Below are 25,032 nucleotides of genomic sequence, written 5' to 3' on the forward strand. Positions count from 1 at the left end.
AAGAAAGAAAGAAAGAAAGAAAGAAAGAAAGAAAGAAAGAAAGAAAGGAAGGAAGGAAGGAAGGAAGGAAGGAATGAAGGAAGGAAGGAAGGAAGGAAGGAAGGAAGGAAGGAAGGAAGGAAGGAAGAGAAAACTCATAAATATACATAGTCCAGCAAAATAAGTTCCCATATTGGCCATGCCCAAAAATATATGTTCCTTTCTGCATTGTGAGTTCATCACCTCCCTATCAGGAAATGATCAATGTGTTTCATCTTCAGTTTTCCAGACATTTGGTTTATTATTGTACTGATGAGAGTTCTGAAGTCTTTCCAAGTTGTTTCTCTTCAATGTTGACATATAAATTTTTCTCCTGGTTCTGATCACTTTGCTCTGCCTCAGTCCATAGAGTTCTTCCCAGTTATCTCTAAAATTGTCTATTTTGTAATTTTTTATGGTATAATAATATTCCATTACATTCATATACCACAATTTGTTTAGCCATTCCTCAAAAAGAGAATGCTTAGTTTCCAATTTTTGGCTATCATAAAAAGAGCTGCTATAAATATGTTTATACATATAGGTCCCTTACCTCTTTGAGGTATAGGCCTAATGGTGGTATAGATGGGTCAAAAGCTATACAGTAACTTTTTGTACATCATTCCAAATTGCTTTCTAGAATGGTTAGACCTGCAGGTTCCATACTCCTGGGCTAGCCCATTACAGAAGCCCACCAACAGGAAGTTAGTGTGCCTGTTTTCCAGCAGCATTTCCAACATTTGTCACTGACATCTCTTGTCATCTTTGCCCATCTGATAGGTATGAGGAGGAACTTCAAAGTTACTTTTATTTGTATTTCTCTAATTATTAGCAATTTAGAGTGTTTTTTTACGTGGGTATTGATAACTTGGACTTCTTCCTTTGAAAATTGCCTGATCACATCCTTTGACTTTTGAAAATTGCCTGATCACATCCTTTGACTATCAGAGAATGGCTTAATCTTAAATTTTTAATTTGCTCAAGATTGACTAACAAGGTTGCTATGGAGGCTCTTATCTCTGATACCATTTGCTCTGGGGCTGTTTGGGTCAAGATGAACACTTCATCTAATGGTGGTATTATTAAGAAGGGGAAGCGAGACCTTGAATGACTTAAGATGAATAAAATCAACAAGTTTCTTATATATCTTGTATATGAGACCTTTATCAGAGAAACTTATTGCAAAGATTTTTTTCCATTTATGTTTTCTCTTCTAATTTTTAACTATATTAGATTAGTTTGTACAAAACATTTTTAATTTTATACAGTCAAAACTGTCTATTTATCTTGATGATCCTCTCTGTTTCTTTTGGAAATGAACTCTTTGGGGCAGCTAGGTGGTTCAGTGGATAGAGTGCCAGTCCTGGAGTCAGGAAGACTCATCTTCTTGAGTTCAAATCCAGCCCCAGACACTTACTAGCTATGTAACCCCAGGCAAGTCATTTAACCCTATTTGCCTCAGTTTCCTCATCTGTAAAATGAGCCGGAGAAGGAAATGGCAAAGCACTCTAGTATCTCTGCCAAGAAAACCTCAAATGGGCTGACAAAGGGTCAGACATGACTGAACAATAACAATGAACTCTTCCCCATCCACAGATCTGAAAGATAAATTCTTCCTTGCTTCTCTTTTTGCTTGCAATATCATCTTTTATGTCTAAGTCATGAGTCCATTTGGAGTTTGTCTTAGTATAAAGTGTAAAATGTTGACATGACCATCTTTTTTTTCACATTATCTGTGAATCAAACATCAAAAAAAATCTATCTCCACTCCACAAGGAGCTTCTGCCATGACCACAGAGTCAGGCTCACAAAGAACATTGTAGTTTTTGGCCATCTCAAGCAAGTATCTCTCTACCAGAATTTTGGGTGGAGCCTCCACACTCCATTTGTGTATTAGCCTGTCATTCATTCTTCCCATCTGGTCGGTCCTACAGAGTATATCACATTCCTTGCTATATTCAGCACAAAGCTGATCCACAGCTATTTTCAACTCAGCTGCTTCAGATTGGAGTCCAGGAGCAGATCAATGTGGATGCAGATTTAGCCAGACCAGAAATTAATCCCTTCACGTACCAGATCAGGCTGAATGAGGCCAAGAGCGGGTCACAGTAGAGGTCTGATAACTCAATGCTCTTTGCAAGAGAATCTTCTTTTAATGATGTGCTCCACATGGCTCCAAGCCTGCTCGTCCTTCTCAACAGCTATGTAATCTACAGTCTCCTTCTTTGCTTTCTGGGCCAGTTCCATTTTCATTTTTTTTCCCAACAGTTTGAGGTGGTTTAAGGCCAAATGCAAGTTGATTCTTAAATATTCAGCTTCGAATCAGGAAACTGGTACATATGCCTCGGCCTCATTTACCAGGTCTAGGCAGCAACTCCTCAGTCTTCCTAAAGGGTTTTGGGAGGTAGCTTTTCTCTCCTGAGCTCGAGCCCTCACCAGCTCTGATCCCTGCAGTTAGGGACCTTTGAATACCACCCCAGCTCAATTTAACCACTTAATATCGATCAGATTTTACAAAGGGTTGGTTGGTTGCTTGGTTGGTTGTTGTCCTTCGCGCTTGGAGAGGACTAGAATGACATCATTATGTCAGGGTCAAGGAACAGTGTTTCTGATTGGACCATTTGTGCCCAACCTATGGTAGAGCCTTCCGAGCTTGTATTGATCTGATCAGCCACAGTCAGACAAACTGTACCTTTTGCAAAGGGAAATTTTACTTCAAAGACACAGTGTGTCTCAAAAGTCTTAGGGCAAACACAATTTGGAATAGTAGCTTAAAACTGTACTAAGAGTTTTGGGACACTGTATAGCAAGGACAGAAGTATAGCAGGGACGTATACTCCCTTGGTCTCTGAAGGAGAGTGGGTTCAACTTAGCTCAGTTCCTACATAGCACTGGTTCCACCAAGTTCACGTGCAGATACAGCAAAAATGCTAGATGAATCCTTATCTCAGTTTCTGATGGCCTAGGTAGATCCTAGATCCTCAGGGACTGATGCTGGGCTGAGTACAACACATGGCAGCAATGACCTTTAAAACTCACTAGGTTCTGAGGCTCTATTCTCTTCACCTAGAACAGAGAAGAAAAGACCAAAACAAAAAGGCCAAGGACTGAGGCCTGTTTCTTGGAACCACATGATCTCAGAGGATAGAAGGCCTTGAAGTCTGTCTCCTTCCCAAGTGGTCTCTCACTGGATGTAGTGAGCAAGGGAGTCATTGAGATCCTCTTAGAGTAACTGAGGCACAGAAAAACCTGGAAAGACTTACATGAACTGATGCAAAGTGAAATGAGCAGAACCAGAAAAACACTGCACACAGTAAGAGCAATATTATGAGACGATCAGCTGTGAACAACTTGGCTATTCTCGGCAATACAATGATCCAAGACAATTCTGAAGGACTTAGGATGAAAAATGCTATTCATCTCTAGAGAAAGAACCGATGGTGGCTCAGATTCTTAAAATCTAGCCAAATGCTCAGATTCTTTAAGAGTCTGGCTAATTTGATGGATATTCTAATAAACCTTGTCTTTGGCTGAAAGAAAGCTTGAGTTGAATTCTTTTGGTCAGGACCCACATGTTGTGATTTTAGGGTCCCAGCACCCCTAAACTTCAATATTTTGGTGGCCTGTACAGGGAAAACTGCCTAACCCCAAGTTCTTCTCCAGCTAAGACTGGGAAGTATGTTAGCCTCTCCCCCATCTTCTTTCTTGCCCTACAGTTGGGGTTGCTTTCCAAGCACCTAGGAAGGCTTGGAGGTGCTTTTCAGGCAGACAGTTACGAGGCTATCTCACACTCGGCCTGATGCTCTCAGGCTCTCAGTCCACTAGTTTGGTTCGAGGCCATGGACCTGGGTACACCTTCTGCAGCATAGAGGACAAAGACAGATGCCCTATCGGGAAGTGTATGCATAATTCTGTCAATTCTCTCAGTGCTAGGGAATTGGAAAAACTGTAGGTGCTTTTTGGTTCCCTGAGGCTTACTTACTCCCTTCCCTCTACACCCCTGAATCCTCCTTCATGGAAGTTACAGGGAAAAGTTAGAACAGCTAAAAACATCTTAGCAGATTCTAGAAGTTTTGTGAGAGATCATTAAGGAGTTTTGAAGCATCTCCTTACAAACCTGATCACTCCCTTTTCCCACTCCCTTCCCTTGAGTCAAGAGGGTATCTGTTAATCCTTCTCATAGGAGAAGAGATTTTCACACACTGCCCCCCCCAACCGCTGAATTTGCCTTTTACAGCATGGACCCCCCTGGCAATAGCCTTGGGCCCTGGGGCAACCTTTGCTTGGAAGCATCACCCAGGTTCAGCATATCCTGCTCAAGGTAAAGAAACTAGCTTCCGAACTTGAGTAAGCACACTCTTTTAAAGTTGTAGTTTTAACTGCTAATGATAAGATGTTGATTCTCTGTGTAAAATAATTTGGAAATGAATTTAACAAAACTGAAGTCACCTAATTGGTAATGGGTTTGTTTCAAGTTTCAAATTGGTGACCATTTTGTATCAGTTATGTCAATCAACTTTTCATAATTTGGTTACCGCTAAAATAATTTAGCTATTGCTGGTTATTGTTTTAAAGTGTAAACTCGCGAAAAAGCTTGTTTGGGTTTTGTCCTGCTGAGAATTTGCAAGTATATAGAAATAATCTCTAACAATTGGCGTTTTACACCAGAACAAATTTAAATTTGAGATGTAAGTTCTGGAAAAGTTTGTCCTCAGCTGTGATTAGTGAAACTTGCTGTTAGAGGTAAAAACTCATAGGATTTTATTTTGAGTTATCTGATGGATCATAATCCATCAATAATCAATAATCTACCATCTGAGAGAAATGCCACAAGCTACTCAGAGAGAATGTGGTACTGGTGGGAAGTCAGCATTGGGAAAAGCTGAGAGGACAACTTTAGCCTCAGTCTAAGATGGGATCCTCCTGGCTGTTTCCTCATTATGTTCCTTTGAAAAGGAATGTTACTCACCTGGCTATTCCTGAGCCTGGCTATGAAGTGGATTTGATACTGCATGGTTGGAAAACTGAATTATCTGAATCCAAACAGAGCTAAGGATGTTTTATCCTGTTGTATCTGGGCCCTGCAGTCTTTTCTGTCAGATTTGTGTCTTCCAGACTACAGGCCACTCACTTACAGTTGGTAGCGAACAGCGGGTACCAGCCAATGTCCTCCACATTGTTCCCTGGATGCAGCCTGTGCTTGGTTCCAGTCAACCTCCTCTTTGGGACCCCCTCGATGCAGGGACAGCTCTCTGCCCCTTGCCAGCAGGAAGCAGTTTCAGAAGCCAAGACCTTCTCCTCTTACCCCTCAAAATTTGGGTCCCCTTTGTTTGAGAGGGGAATGATAAGGATGAGATCTGGACCCCAAAAAAGGAAAAACTCTGGACTTTCCCACATGGCCAGATCTCTGGCATTCTCCTGAGGCTATAATCCTAATCAACTGGCCTTTCATTATTGCCTAAACCCAATCTCCCAATTCTGTTACCTAGCCCTCCATTGTTTATTACCTCCAGATGGCACCTGGCCACTTCCCACGCTTAATCCTATCTAGACTCCATTCTCTGTTGGCCACATGGTCCAAATCCCAGGCCTTCTGTCCACCCCAGTTTACTGGCCACTCCCATCCAGATTTTCCTTAGACCCCTCCTCCAGTCACCCCAAACTACTTGGCCACGCCTAGATCCCTCCCACAGTCTTTCTATATATAAGGGCCATCTAGTCTCCATTAAAGTGCTCAGATTCTTAAAATCTAGCCAAATGCTCCGATTCTGGCTAATATGACAGATGTTCTAATAAACCTTATCTTTGGCAGAAAGAAAAAAAAAAAAGAACCGATGCTGTCTGAATACAGATTGAAACATACTTTTTTTTTCAACTTTCTTTATTTTTTTCTTGAAGTTTTTTGGCCTATGTTTTCTTTCACAACACGATTAATATGGAAATATGTTTTGCATGACTACACATGTATAACCTATATCGAATTGCTTGCCTTCTCAATGAGGGAAGGTAGGGATGGAGGAAGGGAGAGAATTTGGAACTCAAAGTTTTAAAAACGAATGTTAAAAATTATTTTTACATGTAATGGAGGAAAAATAAAATACTCAATAAAATTTTTAAGAAAGAGTAAGTATGGCAAAAGAAGCCATGGCTGAAGAGGGTGAAAAGAACGCTGAATAGATCAGTACTCTATGCACCATGGCGCCACCTAGTGGCCCCTTCCGCTCATATTACTAGACACCCAATAACGCTAGCATCACGTGCACTTCCCATCCTAAGGGCAGTGGCCACAGTGCTTGGGAATGAACTTCTGAGACACAAAGGCCAAAGAACATACTCATAAATGTAGCTATGTATAAATGTGCTTCCATAAACATATACATGCATGTATGTGTGCATAAATGTGCATATATATCTATGTGTTTATGTGTGTATATATACACATACACGTCCTATAGCAAGTAATATTGGTTGATTTATATGTTTTATGCATCTTACAGCAAATAACATTTATTGTTTTTTTCCCCACTTAATAGTATTTTTTCTAATTACATGTAAAGATAGTTTTCAACATTCACTTTTATAAGATTTTAAGTTCCAAATTTTTTCTTCCTTCCCTTCCCCCTTTCCTTCCTTTCCCGCCTCTCCAAGATGGCAAGCAATCTGATACATGCTATACATGTACAATCATATTAAACATATTTCCATATTAGTCATGTTGTACAGAAGAATTAGAAGCAAAAGGAAAAACCATGAGAAAGAAAAAAAAACAAAAAAGAAAAAAAGAAGTGAAAATATGGAGTCTGCATTCAGACTCCATAGTTCTTTCTCTGGATGTGGACAGCATTTTCCATCGTGAGGCCTTTGGAGATGTCTTAGATCCTTGCATTGCAGAGAAGGGCTAAGTCTGTCAATATTAGTCATCACACAACATGGCTGTCACTGTGCACAATGTTCTTCTGGTTCTGCTCACTTCACTCAGCATCAGACCATTCAAGTCTTTCCAGGTTTTTCTGAAATCCGCCTGCTCATCATTTCTTATAGCACAATACATTCCATTACATTCATATACCACAACTTGTTCAGCCATTCCCCAATTGATGGGCATCCCCTCAATTTCCAATTTTTTGCCACCACAAAAAGAGATGCTTACTGCAAATAATATTGATTGGTTTATACTCTGCAGAGTGAAAAAGGATAGGACTTGCAGTAGCAAAATTGTAATTATTAAATGAATCGCAGTAGTCCTATTGTAATATGCCCCACAACAGAGTTTGATGATTCTTAAATTATCTCTTCTTGACCCACTTTCCAGGTCAGCTTTTTTTGATACATAGTCTTCTTACTTTTCAGGCTTTTGACTTTGTTCTAATAATGAGGCACTTATGTGGCACAGTGGTTAGAGGACTGGACCTACAGTCAGGAAGACTTGAGTTCAAATCCTGACCCAGACACATACTAGGTCTACGGTGCTGAGCAAGTCATTTGACCTCTGTTTTCTCAATGGTAAAATGGGGATCATAAGATCACCTATCTCACAAGGTTGTTGTGAGATCTGTAAAATGGGGATAATAATAGCACCTTCCTTAGAGAGCTATTTGTGAGGAACAAATGGGATAATATGTGTAAAGTACTTTGTAAATCTTAGAGTGCCATATAAACCATAAAGTCCTATTATTATCACTAAATTTCTTGTTTCGTAGATTGAGTTTTTTTTGATCCATTCTGTTTTTCAGGGAGCTCATTACCTAGGAAAGATTTCCATTTTCTATTCTAAACCATTTATTCTCCTTTCAAGTCTTTCTTCAGGCTCTCATTTAAATTCTAAATTCCATTTACAAATGTTTTTCTTCATTCATTCCAGCCACTCTTGGAGTCTTGTGGCCAAGCCATTCTTTCTCAGAGGCTCTGCTTATCCTTGGGAAGATGCTCTCCTCTGGGTTTATCACCTGGGCTCCTCTTAACCTGTAGTATTTCTTCACTATAGTTGATGTTTTCTTCTGTTTGTCCATATCTCCAGCCTCAGAGCCTCAGTTTCTTGGAGCGGGGTGTTGTGCTGGGCCAGACACAGCTGCCTCACAGCTGCACTCTGACTTAGATGGGGTGGGCAGGCCCTGGTTGGTACCGTGACCTCTGCGTTTTCAACATTTCTGCAGTTCTGGCTGGAGTGGCTGGCACCAGGCCATGCCTTCTGCCCAAACCTCTGGCTTTTGCCTCCTTCCTGTTGGCCAATTTGTATGTTGGCTTTATCACTATCTGTCTCTTTTTCCTTATGCAATCTCTAACCCAGAATTGGCTCTGTCCTCCCCTATGGGCTGTTGGAGATCTTGCTTGGCTCAGGTTTCCTACAAAGCCCCCAGCAAGTGTACATGCTTATCACCTGCTTGTCAGATGTGTGCCCTCCCTCTTACCCCAAACTCTTGTCTTCCTGGGTAGTGATCAATGGGGCTGGCTCCTTCTCCTGCTGCTGCCCCAACAGACCAGTACCAAGGTTCTGCTGGCTTTAGGTTCTGATTACCCACAGCTCACAATGACTTTTGCCTTTCTTGGTGGGCCCCTGCTCAGAGCACCCACATGTCTCAGGTTCTGTGAGATGGGGTTGGGCTCAAGCCCCCTGGAGAGCTCATAGCTTTCACAGGCTTCAGGCCATTAGCTGGAACTCACGCTGGCTTCCTTCTGCCCTCCATCTGTGGGCTGCTGGACATTTTGTGCAGTCCTGAACTAGATGGAGGAGCTGATCCCTGTTTGTCTCTGATCTTGGTCATTGTTCTATCTGGAGCTTTTTTTTTTAAAATCATAGAACTTGTTTTATTAATAAAACTCAGAGGAGAATAAGAAAAATGTCTTTAAAAAACTACAAAATATTTTTAAAATATTTGGGTGTTAACCTACAAACACACACACACACACAAGATATATAAGTAAGGGAGCTCTCCTTGTGTGTGATTCTAAGCAAGGCAGAATAGACATCTCCAGCTCTTCTCTTCCCATCCTTCTGCAAGGGAGACTTTCATTCCTGGCAGAATGTGAAGCAGGAAGTTCAGAATGGAGGCCACTCTGCTCTCCTTAGAGAGAAGGGGTACCAAACTAAAAGTATATCAGTCTTCCCCCTTAAATATAGTTTGTCTGGAAGACATGATTAGTTTCCATATAACTTCTTATCACATTGTAATTTGGGGAGAAAGGGGACTCCAAGCTGTATAGCTAAGGCTTGACCCATTTCCCACCTAATACATCTGGTACCTTTTTACACATCTGCTGGAGCATAATTGGGTGATTTGGATTCTATGACACTGAGGTGAGAAGTGTATTCCAGGCACGTAAAAAGGCACAGAGACAGAGATGTAAGGCTGACCTGGGGGATTTGGAAGAACATTACGTCGACAAGTTTGGCTGAGTTCTAGAGCCTGAACGGGAATTAATAAGCAATAAACCTAGAAAGACAGACTGCAGCCAGATTGTGAAAGGTTCATTACGATATTAATCAACCAATCAATCAATCAACAGGCATTGATTAAGCACCTACTATGTGTCTGGCATTGTGCTAGGCCCTAAAATACAAATATAAAGAATGAAACAATCCTTACTCTCAAGATGCTTACATCCTAACGGTATATATACAGGATACACCCTGTAAAGAGAAGAAACACAAACTATTTAAATGCAAGACAGTTTGGAAGTTTAGCAGTTGAGGGGGTTAGTAAAGGGAGAAAAGAATAGCTTTGCTGCAGTGAGGGTCCATTTGGAATTATTTAAATTGAATTTATTGAATTGAATAGACATTATTTAACGTTAATTTATAACGCACCCAATTAACAAGATTGTACAACTTCTTCCGGCTGTTTAGCTAATTAAAGCAGAGAAGGTGAATGGCAGGAGTAATGTGGGACTGAGATTTGGAAAGGAATGATAGACCATAGGACAAAGAAGGGGTAGAGGGTTTTGAGAGTAAAGTCCAGGGTAAAGCTGAATTGCTGAAGACCACCTACCTAACGTCTGGGAGTGTCTTCGAAACCCTCACTAGACTCTGAAGAGGAAGAAGAGTACTAAGTCCTAGAGCACGTTGGTGGGGGAAGGCAAAGAGCCTAACCACCAGCCGCATCTCTAGGCTCTCTTCCTCCATCCCTTCTTCAGAGGTTGTCTGGACCAGTTTCCAAAAAAGTCCAGCTCTGAGGGGCAGCTAAGTGGTGCAGTGGATAGAGCTCCAGCCTAGGAATCAGGAAGACCTGAGTTCAAATCCAGCCTCAGACACTTGACACTTACTAGCTGTGTGACCCTGGGCAAGTCACTTAACCCCATTGCCTAGCCAAAAAAAAAAGTCCGGCCCTGATGGTTCCTTCCTTGTTTTGCCGTCTTCCATGGCTCCCCGTGGCTTATAAGGTCATTGGGTTCCTTCCCCTATCCACCTTTTTATGTTTTTGTCTTCTACTATATAAACTCCTGGAGAGCTGGAACCATCTTGCTTTCTGTTTTTGCATCCTTAGCATTTGGCAGAGTGCCTGGCATACAGTAAATACTTAATAACTCATCAGAATGATATTCGAGCTTACAAGGGCGGGCCAGCCAGCCAAGCTGAAGGAGCTGGACACCTGGAGGGAGAGGAAGGAGGCAGCATTTGCCAGGTAAGTCAAACCACCACCACTTTGATGCCGTCTCCCTTCAGACCATGATGGAGACAGCCCAGGACTCCCAGCTGACTTGGGTGTTGTTGTCTTTCCCGTTAGATTATAAGCTTCCTGTGGGCAGGGACTGTCTTTGGTCTCTTTCTGTATCTCCAGTGCTTGGCACAGTGCCTGACACATAGTAGGTGTTTAAAAAATGTTTATTTACTGTTTATATGTGGCATTTTCGGCCCTCACCACCCACCCCCCAACATAAACTCCTGGAGGGCAGGCAGTTTTTCGGCCCACGGTGCCTAGAACATGGTTGTTATTTTTGTTTGGTCCTTTTTCAGTCTTGTCCGACTCTTTGTGACTCTTTTGGGGGTTTTCTTGGCAGAGATACTGGAGTGGTTTGCCAGTTCCTTCTCCAGCTCATTTTACAGATGAAGAAATTGAGGCAAACAGGGTTAAGTGACTTGACCAGGGTCACACTGCTAGTAAGTGTCTGAGGCTGGTAAGAGTTTTCCTGGTTCCAAGCCCAGTGCTCTACCCATTGTGCCACCTAGCTGCTCCTTTAGGGCAGGGTAGGTGCTTCCTAAATGCTATTGGACTAGAATGGAACGGCTGTAGTGTCGCTGGCCCTCAGTTTCCCCGTCTGTACAATGTGACTGCAAGCCTACGTGAACCCACAGAATCCCACTAGTTTTGACACCACCCAGCAGGGTTACAGTCCTGGGAATTCTAAAGTGCATACCGGGAAGGCAGAGCCACGTGGGTGTGGTGGGATGAGGGATGGGACAAGAAAAGGAAGGGAAGACTACTATTCCCGGAATGCTGTGTAAGTTCACGCCTCTTCCGGCATTGGGGGAAGGGGCAGGGACAGGAGGTGTTAGAGGATGGGAACCCATTAGCCTTTGAGTTTTCCTTTCGTAACTGCCCCGTTGCCTACTGGGAGGAGTTGCAATCAAATCTCGTAGGCGGAGCTGCCTGACGGGAATTGTAGTCTCTCCTGAAGGGGCGGGGAGGGGAGGACGACGCAGATGCATCCAATAAGAAGAGTAGTTGTCTTGAGTGGCGGGCGTTCGCACCTATGAAAATAAGAGAGTTCGTATTCCTCCCGGAGAGGGCGGGATTTCCTGTAGCGGAAGGGTGGTGAGACGCTGCACGCCGGGGCATTACTTCCTTTTGCGGGTTGGCGGGGAGTGAGGCGGCAGCACCATGAAGGCCTCGGGCACCGTAAGCGTCTTGCGCCGAGACTGGGACTGGGTCTGGGGCTGGGTCCAGAGGGAAAGGGAGGGAGGGAAACCGTCCTGGAGGCCCGCCGGGCGGACAGGCTGGCTTGTGGTGAGGTGGACGGGCCGGCCCGAGCGGCGGGCGCCTCGGACAGACTCTGGTCGCGCTTGCGCACGAGGGTTCCTGGAGTGCGGGCCAACATGGCGGCTCCGCGTGGAGCTTGGAGAGCCGGAGAGGGAGGAGGTGGCTCCTAAAGATCTTCCCCTTGTCAGGGTGGGCAGCCCCGGGGAGAACCACGGTCTGCTGCAGCCCCTGGGTCCGAGGCCCCACCTTAGCCCTTGACCTCCACCCTGGCCCTCTACATCCATCTCAGAGATATCTGGACTTACAGTCTTTGAGTTCTGAGTTCGAGTTCTAGCCGTGCTGTCCTTGGTCACCTTCCCTACGTGGCATTCGTATTTCTTCTAAAACCAGGGGTAGGTGGGAGTGCGTGGGGTCCTGACTCCTAAAGCCGAAAACCTGTCATTACTCAGGACTCCCCTGGAGAGTTGGGGGAAGGGAACGCTGGGCTGGAATGGCTCCCGTGGGAAAAGAGGCTGGCCCTGGGAATGAATCCTGCTGGAAGTTCAGGCGAGAGGTTTCCCGAGTTACATTAGATGCCCAGCTCCTTTTTTGGGTCTTTACAGAAGAGATGAGTCTTTTGACTTGTTGTGAATGAATATTTCTCTCGAGCCCACTTTTGCCAAAGGGTTAAAACACCCCCAGACATGAAGTGGAGAGGTGTTACAGCTTTGTTCTATCCCATCTTAGTAATAAGAACTTAGTAGTATGTAGTCAACTGAACCTAGGTTAGGTCATCATCTTAAGCTCTCTTGGACTATGACTGAAAACCTTTCTTTTGATATCACCAGGAAAAAAAAACCATGAGGAAGTTAAGGGGCAGGAAAAGGAAAAGCTCAGGTCTTGTGATGGTCATGTTAAAATATAGTCTCATAGTCTAGTGTTTCTAAAAGGGCTAAGTTGAAAATTCAAGGTCCTCTCCTGGAATTTTATACCTTTTGAGAAAAGTATCATGACTGATATAGCTTGCGTTTATGTAGATGGTATACTCAACACAAATCAACCAGCCAGGTAGTTTTATCCCTATTTTACAGAACAGAATTGACTTGTTGGTGTTCCAGGGCTGGTAAGGGGTAAAACCCCAGGAAGGAAAGCCCACTGGATTTGTAATTGGCTCTGTGACTATAACATATACTTCTAGTATGCAGCTTTTGCCTCTCTAAGGAGGAAGAGGTAAAGTTTGATTTCTAAGATATTTTCAAGCTCTGTGTCTTATAACTCCAGTATGCCAACTCACCATTGCACCATGGTACTTCTACCAAGTAAACTCCTTGGCTCCAAACCTCAGTGACTTTCCAGTTGCTGGGTTGGGGTGGGGGTGAGGGGGCGGCTTTTTTACACCTTTATGTTCTCTGTCATTTCAGCTGAGAGAATATAAGGTAGTTGGACGCTGTCTGCCTACTCCCAAGAGTCCAGTGCCGCCTCTTTATCGAATGCGGATCTTTGCTCCTAATCATGTTGTAGCAAAGTCCCGATTCTGGTACTTCGTTTCCCAGCTGAAAAAGATGAAGAAGTCTTCTGGAGAAATTGTATACTGTGGACAGGTACCTTCCTGATCTCCATGGAGAAATTTGGAGGGGGTGGAGCCACTGTGGCCTCTTTCCTGTTCCTGTAGATGGCGCTCTTGCCCTACCAAGTTGCTTATCTTGACTTTTCCCTAATGGGAGCATTCTTTTAGGGAAGGTTTAGACATACCTAGTGCTGGGGTAAGTGAAAAGTGTTGTTAGTGAATTTTTCTTGTATTATTTGCTTTTATTTAATAGGTCTTTGAAAAGTCCCCTCTTAGGGTGAAAAACTTTGGCATCTGGCTGCGCTACGATTCCAGGAGTGGAACCCACAACATGTACAGGGAGTACAGGGACCTGACCACAGCTGGTGCCGTCACTCAGTGCTGTAAGGACATTCTTAGCTGACCTACATTTGGGATTGGGAGGCTAAGGGGACATTTAAATCAAGCTAATGTCAGCTTTGGTTGGCAGGGCTCTGACAGTCAGTTTGTACTCTTGGAATGGAAGCTTAAGTGAATCTGAGATGTGGTGATGGCGGTCTTTTTCTATTGGAGACATTTTCTTTTTGGCAGTTGGGGTTAAGTGACTTGCCCAGGGTCACGCAGCTAGTAAGTGTCAAGTGTTGGGTCTGAGGTCGGATTTGAACTCAGGTCCTCCTGACTTCAGGGCTGGTGCTCTATCCACTGCGCCACCTAGCTGCCCCTTTTGGAGACATTTTCTCTAAAGAACCTGGTCTCCAGTAGACCCAGGGTTTCACATCTAAGACTTGTACTAAAGTTAGATACTTACCTAATACCTGAAAGGTATTTAAAGTTGTTAGAGATGCTTCAAGCAGCTTATTGTCTCATTGAGAAATGAGGCTGGCACAGTTTTACTGTTGGACAAATACGTATTGAGCCATCTAAAGTGTTTGTATTGCGTGAAACTTAAGTGGAGAAATACAGTGATCGTTCAGACCTAGCCTCTTCATCCAGGTAGCTCACAGGCTAATGATTGTAATAGCAGCTGGCACTTAGGTAATACATTAAAGTTTTCAACACAAAAACCCTGAGAGGGCTAGGTACTGACTTGCCCAGGGTCACATGGCTAGGAAGTCTGAGGCAGGATCTGAACCCAGTCTTCTGATCCCAAGTCCAGCACTCTGTTGTCCATGGCACCTGTTAGACACAAAACTAATACTAGTCATTGTGGTAGAGAAGGTACTGCAGTTTTGGAGAGGAAGGAATATTTTGTGTGGGAAGGCTTAAGGCGGGGTGGCATTTGAGGTGAAACTTGAAGGGTGTGACAGAAAGTTGAATATTTGGGCAAAGGGAGGATGATCATTGTCTGACCCTGTTCACAGCCGGTTAGGGGCAGAGGGTGAGGTCCTTGAAGGGCCTGTTAGAGCTTGGAAGATGTTGGTGTTAGCTTGGAGGAGGCAGGATACATTCCAGCAGAGGATACGGCAACCAGTTGGATTGTGGGAAATGAAGGAGAGGAGGGACGCGGTGCCCTGAGAAGGGATTCTTCGTGTGGGGTCCATTAGACCCAGATTTCAGGGCAGTCTTTGCAGTTGTATGGGGGGAAATAGCTTTTTAAATTTACGTTAACCTTTAAGTGAAACTTAGCATTATCTTCAGTTATTCATTTAGGAGACAACATTCTGAGAAGGGGTCCATGATACCCAAAAACGTGAAGAATACTTTCATAGAGCTTGGGTGACAGGATGCCTGGTACCTTTCACAGAATGGGTGAAGTCAGGAGAGGCTGGTTTGGGGAAAACTAAGAATTAGTATAATTTTGAGGTATAATCAAATACTCCAGAAGATTGGAGATTGGGTCTTCCTGTCCATTTATTTACTTCATTTCGCAGCAGTTGCTCTATAAATGAATAATCCATACTCCATGACATGTTCTTTAAGGATTTGTGCATAGAACAGTTTGAGAATGTCCAATTAACACAAGAAGCCTTAGGCTGGCCAGATATTATCATGTTTGGGAGTGATTCCTCAAGCAGTCGGGAGGATTTACTGTAAGAGGGGAAGGAGGCATCTCACAAAAATGCCGGACCTGTTTGGTTAGGTCTCGGTCTGAAGGGCAGTGTTGCCAAATGTGTTAGGACCATTCTCCCTCTGCTTCAGTCCAGATTTCTGGAGTATTTGGCTTTTGCCTGGAACCTTTTATGGACCAAGATTTCAAGAACCATCAGATTGAATTCAGGAAGCATTAATTGCCTATTGTGTGCAGCAGGAAGGGAGGCTTTTGCTTTTGAACTAGGGGGAATGCTTAGGAGAGACCAGGACTGGGGCCTTCACCTGTTCAGTGTCCCAGTGGACACTCCCACCCGGCACACCTGTGACTTTAGGTGGCCACTCAGAGCAGGCCTGCTAAGTCTCCCTTTGTGTAAGGGGTTGATATTTGCTCAGCAGCTGATGTAGGCAGTAAGCCGGGCACCTTTAAGATGCCAAGAAGCATTAGCTTGCCTAGCAAGTTCCACTTGTTACAGTTTAGGCAGTGATTTCCAAGTTGATGACAGGACCAGCAGCAGTTGGGAATTGGTTGTAGCTAAGTCCTAAATATGGACCAGCATGTGTAGACTCCCTTCGAACCCTCGAAGCTCCTAGGGAAGGGGAGAGTGGGTGTAGAAAAGAGAGAGGGGCTGGCTTCTCAGTGACAGGAAGACCTGGTGTGAAAACCTGGCACTTGACCTCTCAGCTATTTATTGACTCTGAGGGGGTTACTTGGGTATCCCGATAACAATCCCAAAGGAAAGAAGTCGAGGCATGCTTCAAGCCCGGTGGGGTGCTCTGTGCTGTGTCAGTCAGTTCTTTGGCTGAGTACCACAAGCTCTTGATCAGGAAACTGAGGCCCAAGTGACCTCTCCTTGGTTGGGCTGACAAGCAAGGACTCAGGGCATTCTTTTCACTATCCTGAGGGTTATGTTGCTCATGAGACTTAAAAGCTGAAAGTGTCTGGCTGGCTTCAGACTTCTGTTTTCCTGTAGCTCCATTGTGCATTATTCTGGTGCCTAGCTCTCAGGACTGTCAGTGTCTCTGCAGGGGGTGTTTTCCTGACCTGGACACCTGTTGATTTTATAGATGCTTTAAAGGTTCCAAAGTCAGTGTAGTTGACCTTTGTTGGCAGTCATCACAGCAGTCTGGATGCAGCGGTTGGCATTGTCACAGCTTTATCTTTAGACAGGAATGCAGATTTATAGACTTAAGATGTACACTGGGGAAATTTCAGCCCCCAAATGGCCATCCAGGGCTTCCGGTGATAAATCATACCCGCCCACAGTTCTGCGCTGAGATGAGACAGCAGTAAAAATGCCTTCACCATTCTGCAGGATGACTATCAGTCACATCAGAGGAAAATCAAGGAAGCTGGTCCCTGCTCTTGAATAGCAGGAACACGTGGAGAGATAGAGCTGTCCGCCCCCAAGAGGTTATTAGCATTATTTTCCCTTGAAGGATGGATAAGGATTCAGTAAGAGGTGATTGAGAGAAGGGTGGCTAGTGTTGTCCACTTAGTCTGTGGAGGGAGGTGAGGTGCTGCCCCTTGGGAGGGGCCCTTTGAACGAGAGCCAGAAGGTAGCTGAGGGCTGCCGGCCTGATGGGGCTTTTCTTTAATGCTGCTGACTGCTCTGACCGCAGGAACTTTGTCCTGTACATTGCACCCAAACCCCAAAAGACCTTTGTTTCTCCTTAACAATGATCTTATATTGGGTGCAGACAGTAAATGGGCCTCGTCGCCTTTCTGGAGCTAATGAAAGTGTTCCAGAAAGTGAAATGGTGGGTTCTACACTCCTAAGAGACTGTGGCCCTTTGGGGCTGACCCCAGGGTTGTAGGGCACAGGCAGCATTTGTTCTGGTCAGGATTGTTGGAGATTTGGTTCCTGCATCCATCTCCATGAAGGCAGAACTGCAAAGATCCTTCCTGCAGGTCAACTGAGAATCCTGTGAATTGCCTACCATGTGCAGAGCCCTGTGATGAGGGAAATTGAAAATCAGACCTTGTCCGTGTCCTTGTGTCGTTGACAATCTGGCAAGGGGTTGGAGTGGGGCAAAAGAAATAAGTACAAGAGAGCAAATTAGTCCAAATTAGATAACTTTGGGGTGGGGGGAATGAAGGCTTAATGGAAGAGGTGGTGTTTGAACTAGGCTTTGACTCCATTGGGGGTGGGGGTGGCAGTGTCTCTTCTGGGATGGGCCAGAGCACGTGGTCTAGCTGTCCTTTTGGTCTGATTCAACTCCTTCCCCCAAGTCTTTAGTTAATTTCAGGACTGGGTTAGAAGGGAATGAGCCAGTCATGGAAATTGTCAAAAATATGAGGGGAACAGCTAGGTGGGGCAGTGGATACAGCAACGGCGCCAGAATCAGAAGGATGTTCTGATTCAAATCCGGCCTCAGACACTTGACACTTAATAGCTCTGTGACCCTGGGCAGGTCATTTAACCCAGATTGCATCGCAGCAAGTGTATGAGAATGTTTTATTTAAAAAGTGAATGTCATTTTGGAAGACTGTTAGGAAATTGGTTAGGTTAGTACCTGTTTTCAACCTGTTTCTGGTTATCTTGGCAGACCGAGATATGGGAGCCCGTCACCGTGCGCGGGCCCACTCCATCCAGATCATGAAAGTGGAAGAAATTCCTGCCAGCAAGTGCCGCCGGCCTGCCGTCAAGCAGTTTCATGTAAGTGAAATCTAGGATATATCAGGGCTTCACCAAAGTGGATCCTCCCAACTCAAGGCCTCATCTATAAAATGGGCAGGGTGGGGGGAGGGGTAGTTTCTAAGCTTTCCAGTTAAATGGTCAGGTGTGCAATAAGTGATTTCTATGGTCTTGGTTGAGCTCTTCTGAGGTACGTAGTATTTTCCTGAGGCTGCTCCTCAGTGTGACTGTACTGATAGAATTACATATTAGGAAATAGATACTTAAAAAAACTGCGTCAGCCAACCCTTGGTCACTGTAGTGATGATCAGTCTGTATGGAAAAGCTTCTCCTGAGACAATAAACAGGCTCACAGTGAGTGGCAGGTCACTCTTAACTGTTCTCAGCATGACAGTAACACCTCACCCTTTCATATTTTCTGATAACAAAGTGTTTTTACAATCTTGACATGGTGGCCCCATGAGAGGGAAGGCATTGCAAGTATTATCACACCCAGTTAACAGATGAGAAAACAAGATTCCCAGAGGCAGGGTGGGTGGCTTGTTCAGGATCCACACAGCAAATCCATGGTGCAGCTGGGGACCTTGTAGTTGACTGGGCCAAACCTGAATGCTTTGTGAAGTTTGTAGCACTTTAAATTGATAGAGGGACCCAGATGGGGGAGAAGGGGTTGTGACCATTTTTGCCTTTCTTTGTATCATCAGAGCTTAACACTCTCTGGCCCCCTGAAAGCTAATTGGGGCCTGATAAATAAATGTAATTAGAGAGTGAGGGTGCTGCTGAAGTCCAGTTGAAAAGCCCCCGCCCTGTTGAGGTGGGAGGGTGGGGCAGGACACAGTAGGGACCACTAACAATCTCTTTGATCTGCAGGACTCCAAAATCAAGTTCCCTCTGCCCCACAGAGTTCTACGTCGCCAGCACAAGCCACGCTTTACTACCAAGAGGCCCAACACATTCTTCTGAGTGCAGAGACAAGGAGGCACCTGTTTTATTTGATCTGTTTAAATAAATTTCTCAATTGGAAACCCAGAGCAGACTGGTGATTTTTAGAACATTGTTAACTGAAGGCAGTGGGCTGGGGTTGAGGCTTCTTACTAGAAGGCATGTGAGCTAATTTGACTGTTAGTCCTAGTATCTCATTTTTGTGACTGTTCACAGCCCTGTGAGGTGGCTGGCATAGCTATTTTCCCAGTTTTGCAGATGAAGAAATAGACTTGGAGAAGATCTTTCACGTAAACTGAGGGAGACGATGTTTTTTTGCAGGATTCAGCACTGAGAGGAACCCTAAAACTAGTCCAGCCTTCCCAGAGGCCCCCGTTTTAGATGAGGAAATGTAGAGGCAGAAAGTTGTGCTCTGCTCAAAGCCATTGGGTGATGCCGATAGGAACAATCTCCTGGGGTTACAGATGAGGAGCCGGAGCCTCCACGATTTCCCTCCTCCTTCCTTTAGCTTGGCCAGATCTTGTATCACATCATGCCAGGAAAGCTCAGGATAATCAGCCCCAGAACAGACCCTCTGTGTGACCCACGGGAAGGAGCTGCATCAATGTTAGGGTGGAAAGTGTGGGGAGATTTGAGTTTGAGGAGTTTGGCAAGTGACATCCCTTCTCCCAATTGGCTTCCTTACCAGCTTTTCATCAGCAGATGTTTATTAGGCACCTACTGTGTGTCATAGCTGTGCTAAGCACTGGAGTACAAAGATGAAAAGGGCATCTGAGTATGTCCTCGAAGCACTTAATCCCAAAGTGGAGCAGCTGCCTGGCCAACGAAGTGTCTGTTCAGTCAGCTACTCAGAGTTTTTGGAGTTCATGGCTCCACCATCCAGTCGCGGAGGAGAGGGTGGTGACGAGGTGATTACCAAATCTGGCTTCCTCTTGCAGGATGTTACTTGGTTTCACAAATTAAGAACTAAGTTTTCCAACCACATTATTTAAGCTTGAGTTTTTCTCCGTCTGAAATAAGGAAATCTCAACTCAAAAGTTGTCTTAGCTGTGTGGGACCAGGATAACAAAAAATGGAGAAATAATAGTCTCTACCTTTGGAGGCTATACTAGAAGGAACGTTCTCTGAAAAAGTGGGTCAGGAAGGGGTGGCGTCAGATAGCCTGTTTTCCTAAAGTTCTCCAGTGTGTTGGATCCCACCACCTCCTGAGGCAGCCCATAAAATACTGGTTTTGCTAGAATTGTTAGGGTGACGGCTAGGTGGTACAGTGGCTGGACCTGGAGTCGGGAAGACAGTTCAAATCCAGCCTCAGACGCTGGTTGAGCGGACCCTGAGCTAGTCACTTCACCCTGTTTGTCTCAGTTCCTCGTTGGTAAAATGAGCTGAAGAAGGAAATGGCAAACCACTCCAGTATCCCTGCCAAAGAAAACTCCCAATGGGGTCAGGAAGAGTCAGACATGGCTGAAACCACTCAATGACAAATAATCGTTTTTACTTACACAAGGAATTTAAATCTGTAAGCATTAAAAAAATTTTTTTAAACAAAGATCCACCTCTCCCTTTTATGTGTTCCCTTCTTTGAGAAAATGGTGGGAAAACCGTTACAAATGTGTACGGTCGAGGAAGACAAATGCCTGATTTGGCATGTCCAAAAAAAAATAGCACTCGTTTCGTCTCAGAGGTGATAGTGTGTTTCATTTTGAGTCCTATGAAATTGATGAACATTGTTGGCTTTTATGATGTTGCTGTTAACTGTATAAATTAAATTGTCTGGTTCTGGTCACCTTACTCTGCATCCGATCATACAAGTCTTCCCTTTCTCTGAAACCATCCTTTTATCATTTCTTACAGCACAAAGAGTGTTCCGTTACTTCCATATACGTTCTGCTGGGCCCCTGAATGGCCTTCCTTTGTTCTGAGTTCTACCCTTTGCAGCAAGCCTATACTTTTATTATTTATTTATTTTTGGTGAGGGGATTGGGGTTAAGTGACTTGCCCAGTCACATAGCTAGGAAATATGTGTCTGAGGCTGGATTTGAACTCAGGTCCTCCTGACTCCAGGGCTGGTGCTCTATCCACTTTGCCACCTAGCTGCCCATTAGCAAGCCTGTACTTAAAGACTACACAAACTCTTCTCTGTATGCCAGCCATCCTCAGTGCAGTTAAACAAACCAGCAGTGTGCGTTGTAGATCCTTTGGCTGGTAAAAAGCTGGTCTGGGAAAACAGCTTGTGGCCCTCCAACAGTGGTTTTAGGTTTAGCCGTGGCGTGCCAGTAGGAGGCAGTATGATGGAACTGGTGATGGATTTGCACTAAGAACACCTGGGTTGCAAAGGCTCAGATTTTAGAGCTAGGAGGAATCTTTGGAAGTCAGGATTGTCTTGTGCTAAATGGGGCCTCAAGAACCACCCCATCCAACCTCTGGGATTTTTTAAAATTCATCCTTTTTCAATGAATAAAAATCCATTTTCTCTCTTGCATCCTCCTTACTGGAAAAGAAAAAGCGAACGAACCCTTTTTTTTAACAAACATGCAAAATCAAGCAAAACACATTTCTGTATTGGCCATGTTAAAAAAGAAATGTCTTACTCTTCTGTCTGAAGAGTGGGTGGTAACATCTGTGTTCTGGAATAGTGGAATTGTGTTGATCACCCACCGCCCAGGGTTGTTGTGAGGATCAAATGAGTGAAGCGCTTAGCACAGTGCCCGGCTCATAGTAGGTGCTTAATAAATACTTATAACCTCCTCTTCCCTCTAATCAGAATTCTTGAGTCTCTTAGAGTTGCTTGTCTTTACGACGTTACTGCATAAATTCTTTTTCTGGTTCTGCTCACTTCATTTTGAATGGTTCATATGAGTCAGGTTTCTCTAAAAACCAACCCTTTTTTTTTCATAAAATAGTTTTCCATTACATTTGTGTGCCATCATTTGTTCAGCCATTCGTCCATTGATGGGCACTTCCCTTTAGTTTCCAGTTCTTTTAACCACCACAAAAAGAGCTATTTTTTTTTTTTTGTATATGTGAAACCCCTTTCACTTTACAACTCAGAAGCTGAGATCAGTGAAGGTTATGATAAGTGATAGGATCTGGGATTTGAACTTGGTTTTGTGACTCCAAAATAGCATTCTTTCCTCCGCACCATATTGCCTTCCATCCTGACCCTGACACTTTGATGATCTTGGGCAAATCGTCCTCCCAGAACTTCACTTTCCTCATCTGTAAAATGGAGATGATAATCCTTTCATGACCAGCCTCACAGGATGATTGTGAGGAATGTACTTTAGATTTTTATTATACCAGGTATGTCTTTGAAGCACAACCTGGCACAGACACACAGCCTTTTCCTCTAGCCAGACTGACCTCCTGAAACTTGCCCCTCGGCCTTTTCTTTGAGGGTGTCTTTTTCTCCCACTGAAAGGTGAACCCTAGTGGTTCTGCCCTTTGGCCCTCAAAGGAGCTTAGAAGGGAGTGAGTGGTCGATGCCTTAGGCTTGAAATGAGGCCTAACTGGTCTTCAGCATTGACCCCAGGAGGAAATAATCTGCTCAGCCCTTGACCTGGCCCACCCATGACCCACAGAGTCACAGTGGAGCCAAGGCTTTGGCTGATTCCAGAGCCTGTGACAGCTGTGATCTCTGGTCTCCAGACCCTGTTTGGGTTTGGATCGCTTCCTAGAAATTCAACAAGTGAGCACACCTCACTCTGGCTTCCAACTAAAGGAAGAATCTTTAGGATCCAATCTAATTTTCCTTGTGTGAATCATAGCAGAGGGTGTATAGTGACAAGGAGTACATCATTTCACAATACATCCCATAGGAAAATAAGCCAGATAAGGCAGGATCAGGTGGGAGGAGGCACCCTGGACTGAGTCAGATTAAGACTCAGGTCTCTGCTGGGCTCCTAACCTGTTCTATGGCCCCAGGGCAAATCATTCAATTTCTCCACCTCAAATGCTTTAATTTGTGATATCAGGATGCTACCTAACAATTAGTATTGGAACTTTCCCTGAAGCTCTCATTCATTTTTGGTATATTAAATGTAAATGCATGTGATATTCTCATAAATATATTTGTTGTTAAGTTTTAATTTAATTTATTTTATAGTATTTAATATATATCTTTTTTATATTCATGTGCATATATACCGATGCATACATATATGTAGAAATATATACACATGTGTATATATACATGTCTATGCATGTATATATGTATAATGTACACATGTTGTGTATCTATATATACCTACGCATATCTGTATATATGCATAATGTATATGTGTATCTATTATATGCACATAATATTTTGTTTTGGTTTTTGTTGGGCAATGAGGGTTAAGTGACTTGCCCAGGGTCACACAGCTAGTAAGTGTTATGTGTCTGAGGCCAGATTTGAACTCAGGTCCTCCTGAATCCAGGGCTGATGCTTTATCCACTGCGCCACCTAGCTGCCCCCTATAAGCACATAATATATACACATATGTATGTATGTGTTTATGCATATATGGATATATATGTCTATATGAATGTATATGTAATATATCTTTATATCTATATATATATAAATCAATCAATGTTGGTCTATCTGTCTACCTACCTACCTATCTATCTATCTATCTATCTATCTATCTATAGTTCAGCAGCCACTTACAGGTTCAGTCCCACTTTGGTTCTGCTCAGAAGTTTTAACCTGCTCTGTTTTTCTGACCTAGGCCAGTTTGTCTCTCCTTAAAGCAATCTGGTGGCTCTCACCTCTCCCCCCCTCCCAAGAGCTCACCATATTTGTGTCCTATTTTCACTGTAACTCAGAACCCCTGAGCTCAAGTGATCCCCCGGCCTCAGCCTGGCCAGCAGCTGAGGTTCAAAGCACCTGCTGGCCTGGCCACGGTCCTCATTCAGCAGAATTCAAGCTTGGGTAAATGGGTCTCCAATAGACTGTAGGTTCTGTTTTCTGGGGACTGTTGGAGCCAAGTGTGAGAAGGCTCATCACTAGAAAAAAAACTTAAAGGAATAACAGCTCATTAAATGGTATATGATCATTAGATGCTACAACTCTGAAGCAGGGGGTCTTCTAACCCAATTTTACACATTAAAAAAACCAAACAAACAAAAACAAAAACAGAGACTTGCCTGGCATCACAGCAGGTAAGCATATGGGGTGGGATTTGAACTTGGGTCTTCCTGATTCCAACTCCAGCTTGCTCCTCGCTCCAATAGGAGAATTGTCATAGAAGCTGTGGAGGGGGGTGGTCGAGGAAGGGAATCCACACCAATGAAACCCCAGCTATTTGGAAGTATTGGCACCTTCAAGACAAAGCCTCCAACTACACTGAGTGTTCTAGGCCTGTGTCCAGCTACAGGCGGGATGGGGAGGAATTAGAAGGGAAACAATCTGCTGGACTCATGGGACCTCGTGCGTGGAGGGTTGGGATCAGAGGCTGGAAACATACTTACTCAACAGAAGCTGGACCTAGAGAGGGCTGATTCTGTCCCGTTAAATCGGCTTTACTCCATGAGGAATTCCAAACATGAAGTCCCTCATTCCAGAACCCGGCTAATCCATCCCCTGTTGGTTTCCCAGATCTTAAACTTGGATGAAGGTGGCATGTTGTGGGGGAGAAGTGGGTTTAATGTAAAGAGTCCCCGACCAGTAGTCAGCTCTGGACCCAGCACAAGCCATTATACTGGCCATATATTCTTGAACAAATTACTTCTCTTTGTTTGCTCTAAAATTGGGGTGATATCAGGCAGTCGTTCTTACCCTATTTTGTGTTCTGAATGCTTTTAATAATCTGGTGAAGCCTATGGGCAGATTTCTTGTCAGAATAAGGTTTTTAAGTTTCTGAATTAAGATTTTTAATGTCCAATTTCAATTTTTTGTTCTGAGCCCTTCCGTCTCTGACATCCAGTGTCCTAAGGACCCTCCCAGCTCTAATGTTTTGTATTCTAAGGGCCCTCCCAGCTCTGA

The 25,032-nt window shown here is 44.1% G+C and overlaps 1 protein-coding gene, 1 non-coding gene and 1 pseudogene across 2 annotated transcripts; 2 read left to right on the forward strand and 1 right to left on the reverse strand.

Annotated features, from left to right (window-relative positions):
• Nucleotides 1–11,836, reverse strand: part of LOC114036569 — a 23,435-nt pseudogene extending 11,599 nt beyond the window's left edge.
• RPL18A (ribosomal protein L18a) lies at nucleotides 11,764–19,154 on the forward strand. The gene is made up of 5 exons (XM_027853277.1): nucleotides 11,764–11,852; nucleotides 13,334–13,513; nucleotides 13,733–13,862; nucleotides 18,037–18,146; nucleotides 18,996–19,154. Exons 1-5 carry the CDS (start codon nucleotides 11,835–11,837, stop codon nucleotides 19,086–19,088), a joined length of 531 nt encoding a protein of 176 aa, XP_027709078.1. The 5' UTR covers nucleotides 11,764–11,834; the 3' UTR covers nucleotides 19,089–19,154.
• LOC114036668 lies at nucleotides 17,126–17,262 on the forward strand. The gene has a single exon (XR_003568351.1). It is a non-coding gene; the product is annotated as a small nucleolar RNA SNORA68 (small nucleolar RNA).
• Nucleotides 19,155–25,032: the final 5,878 nt, after the last annotated feature.

Source organism: Vombatus ursinus, unplaced genomic scaffold, assembly GCF_900497805.2.
Source record: "Vombatus ursinus unplaced genomic scaffold, bare-nosed wombat genome assembly UNPS02009918.1, whole genome shotgun sequence".
Classification (NCBI taxonomy): Eukaryota; Metazoa; Chordata; class Mammalia; order Diprotodontia; family Vombatidae; genus Vombatus; species Vombatus ursinus.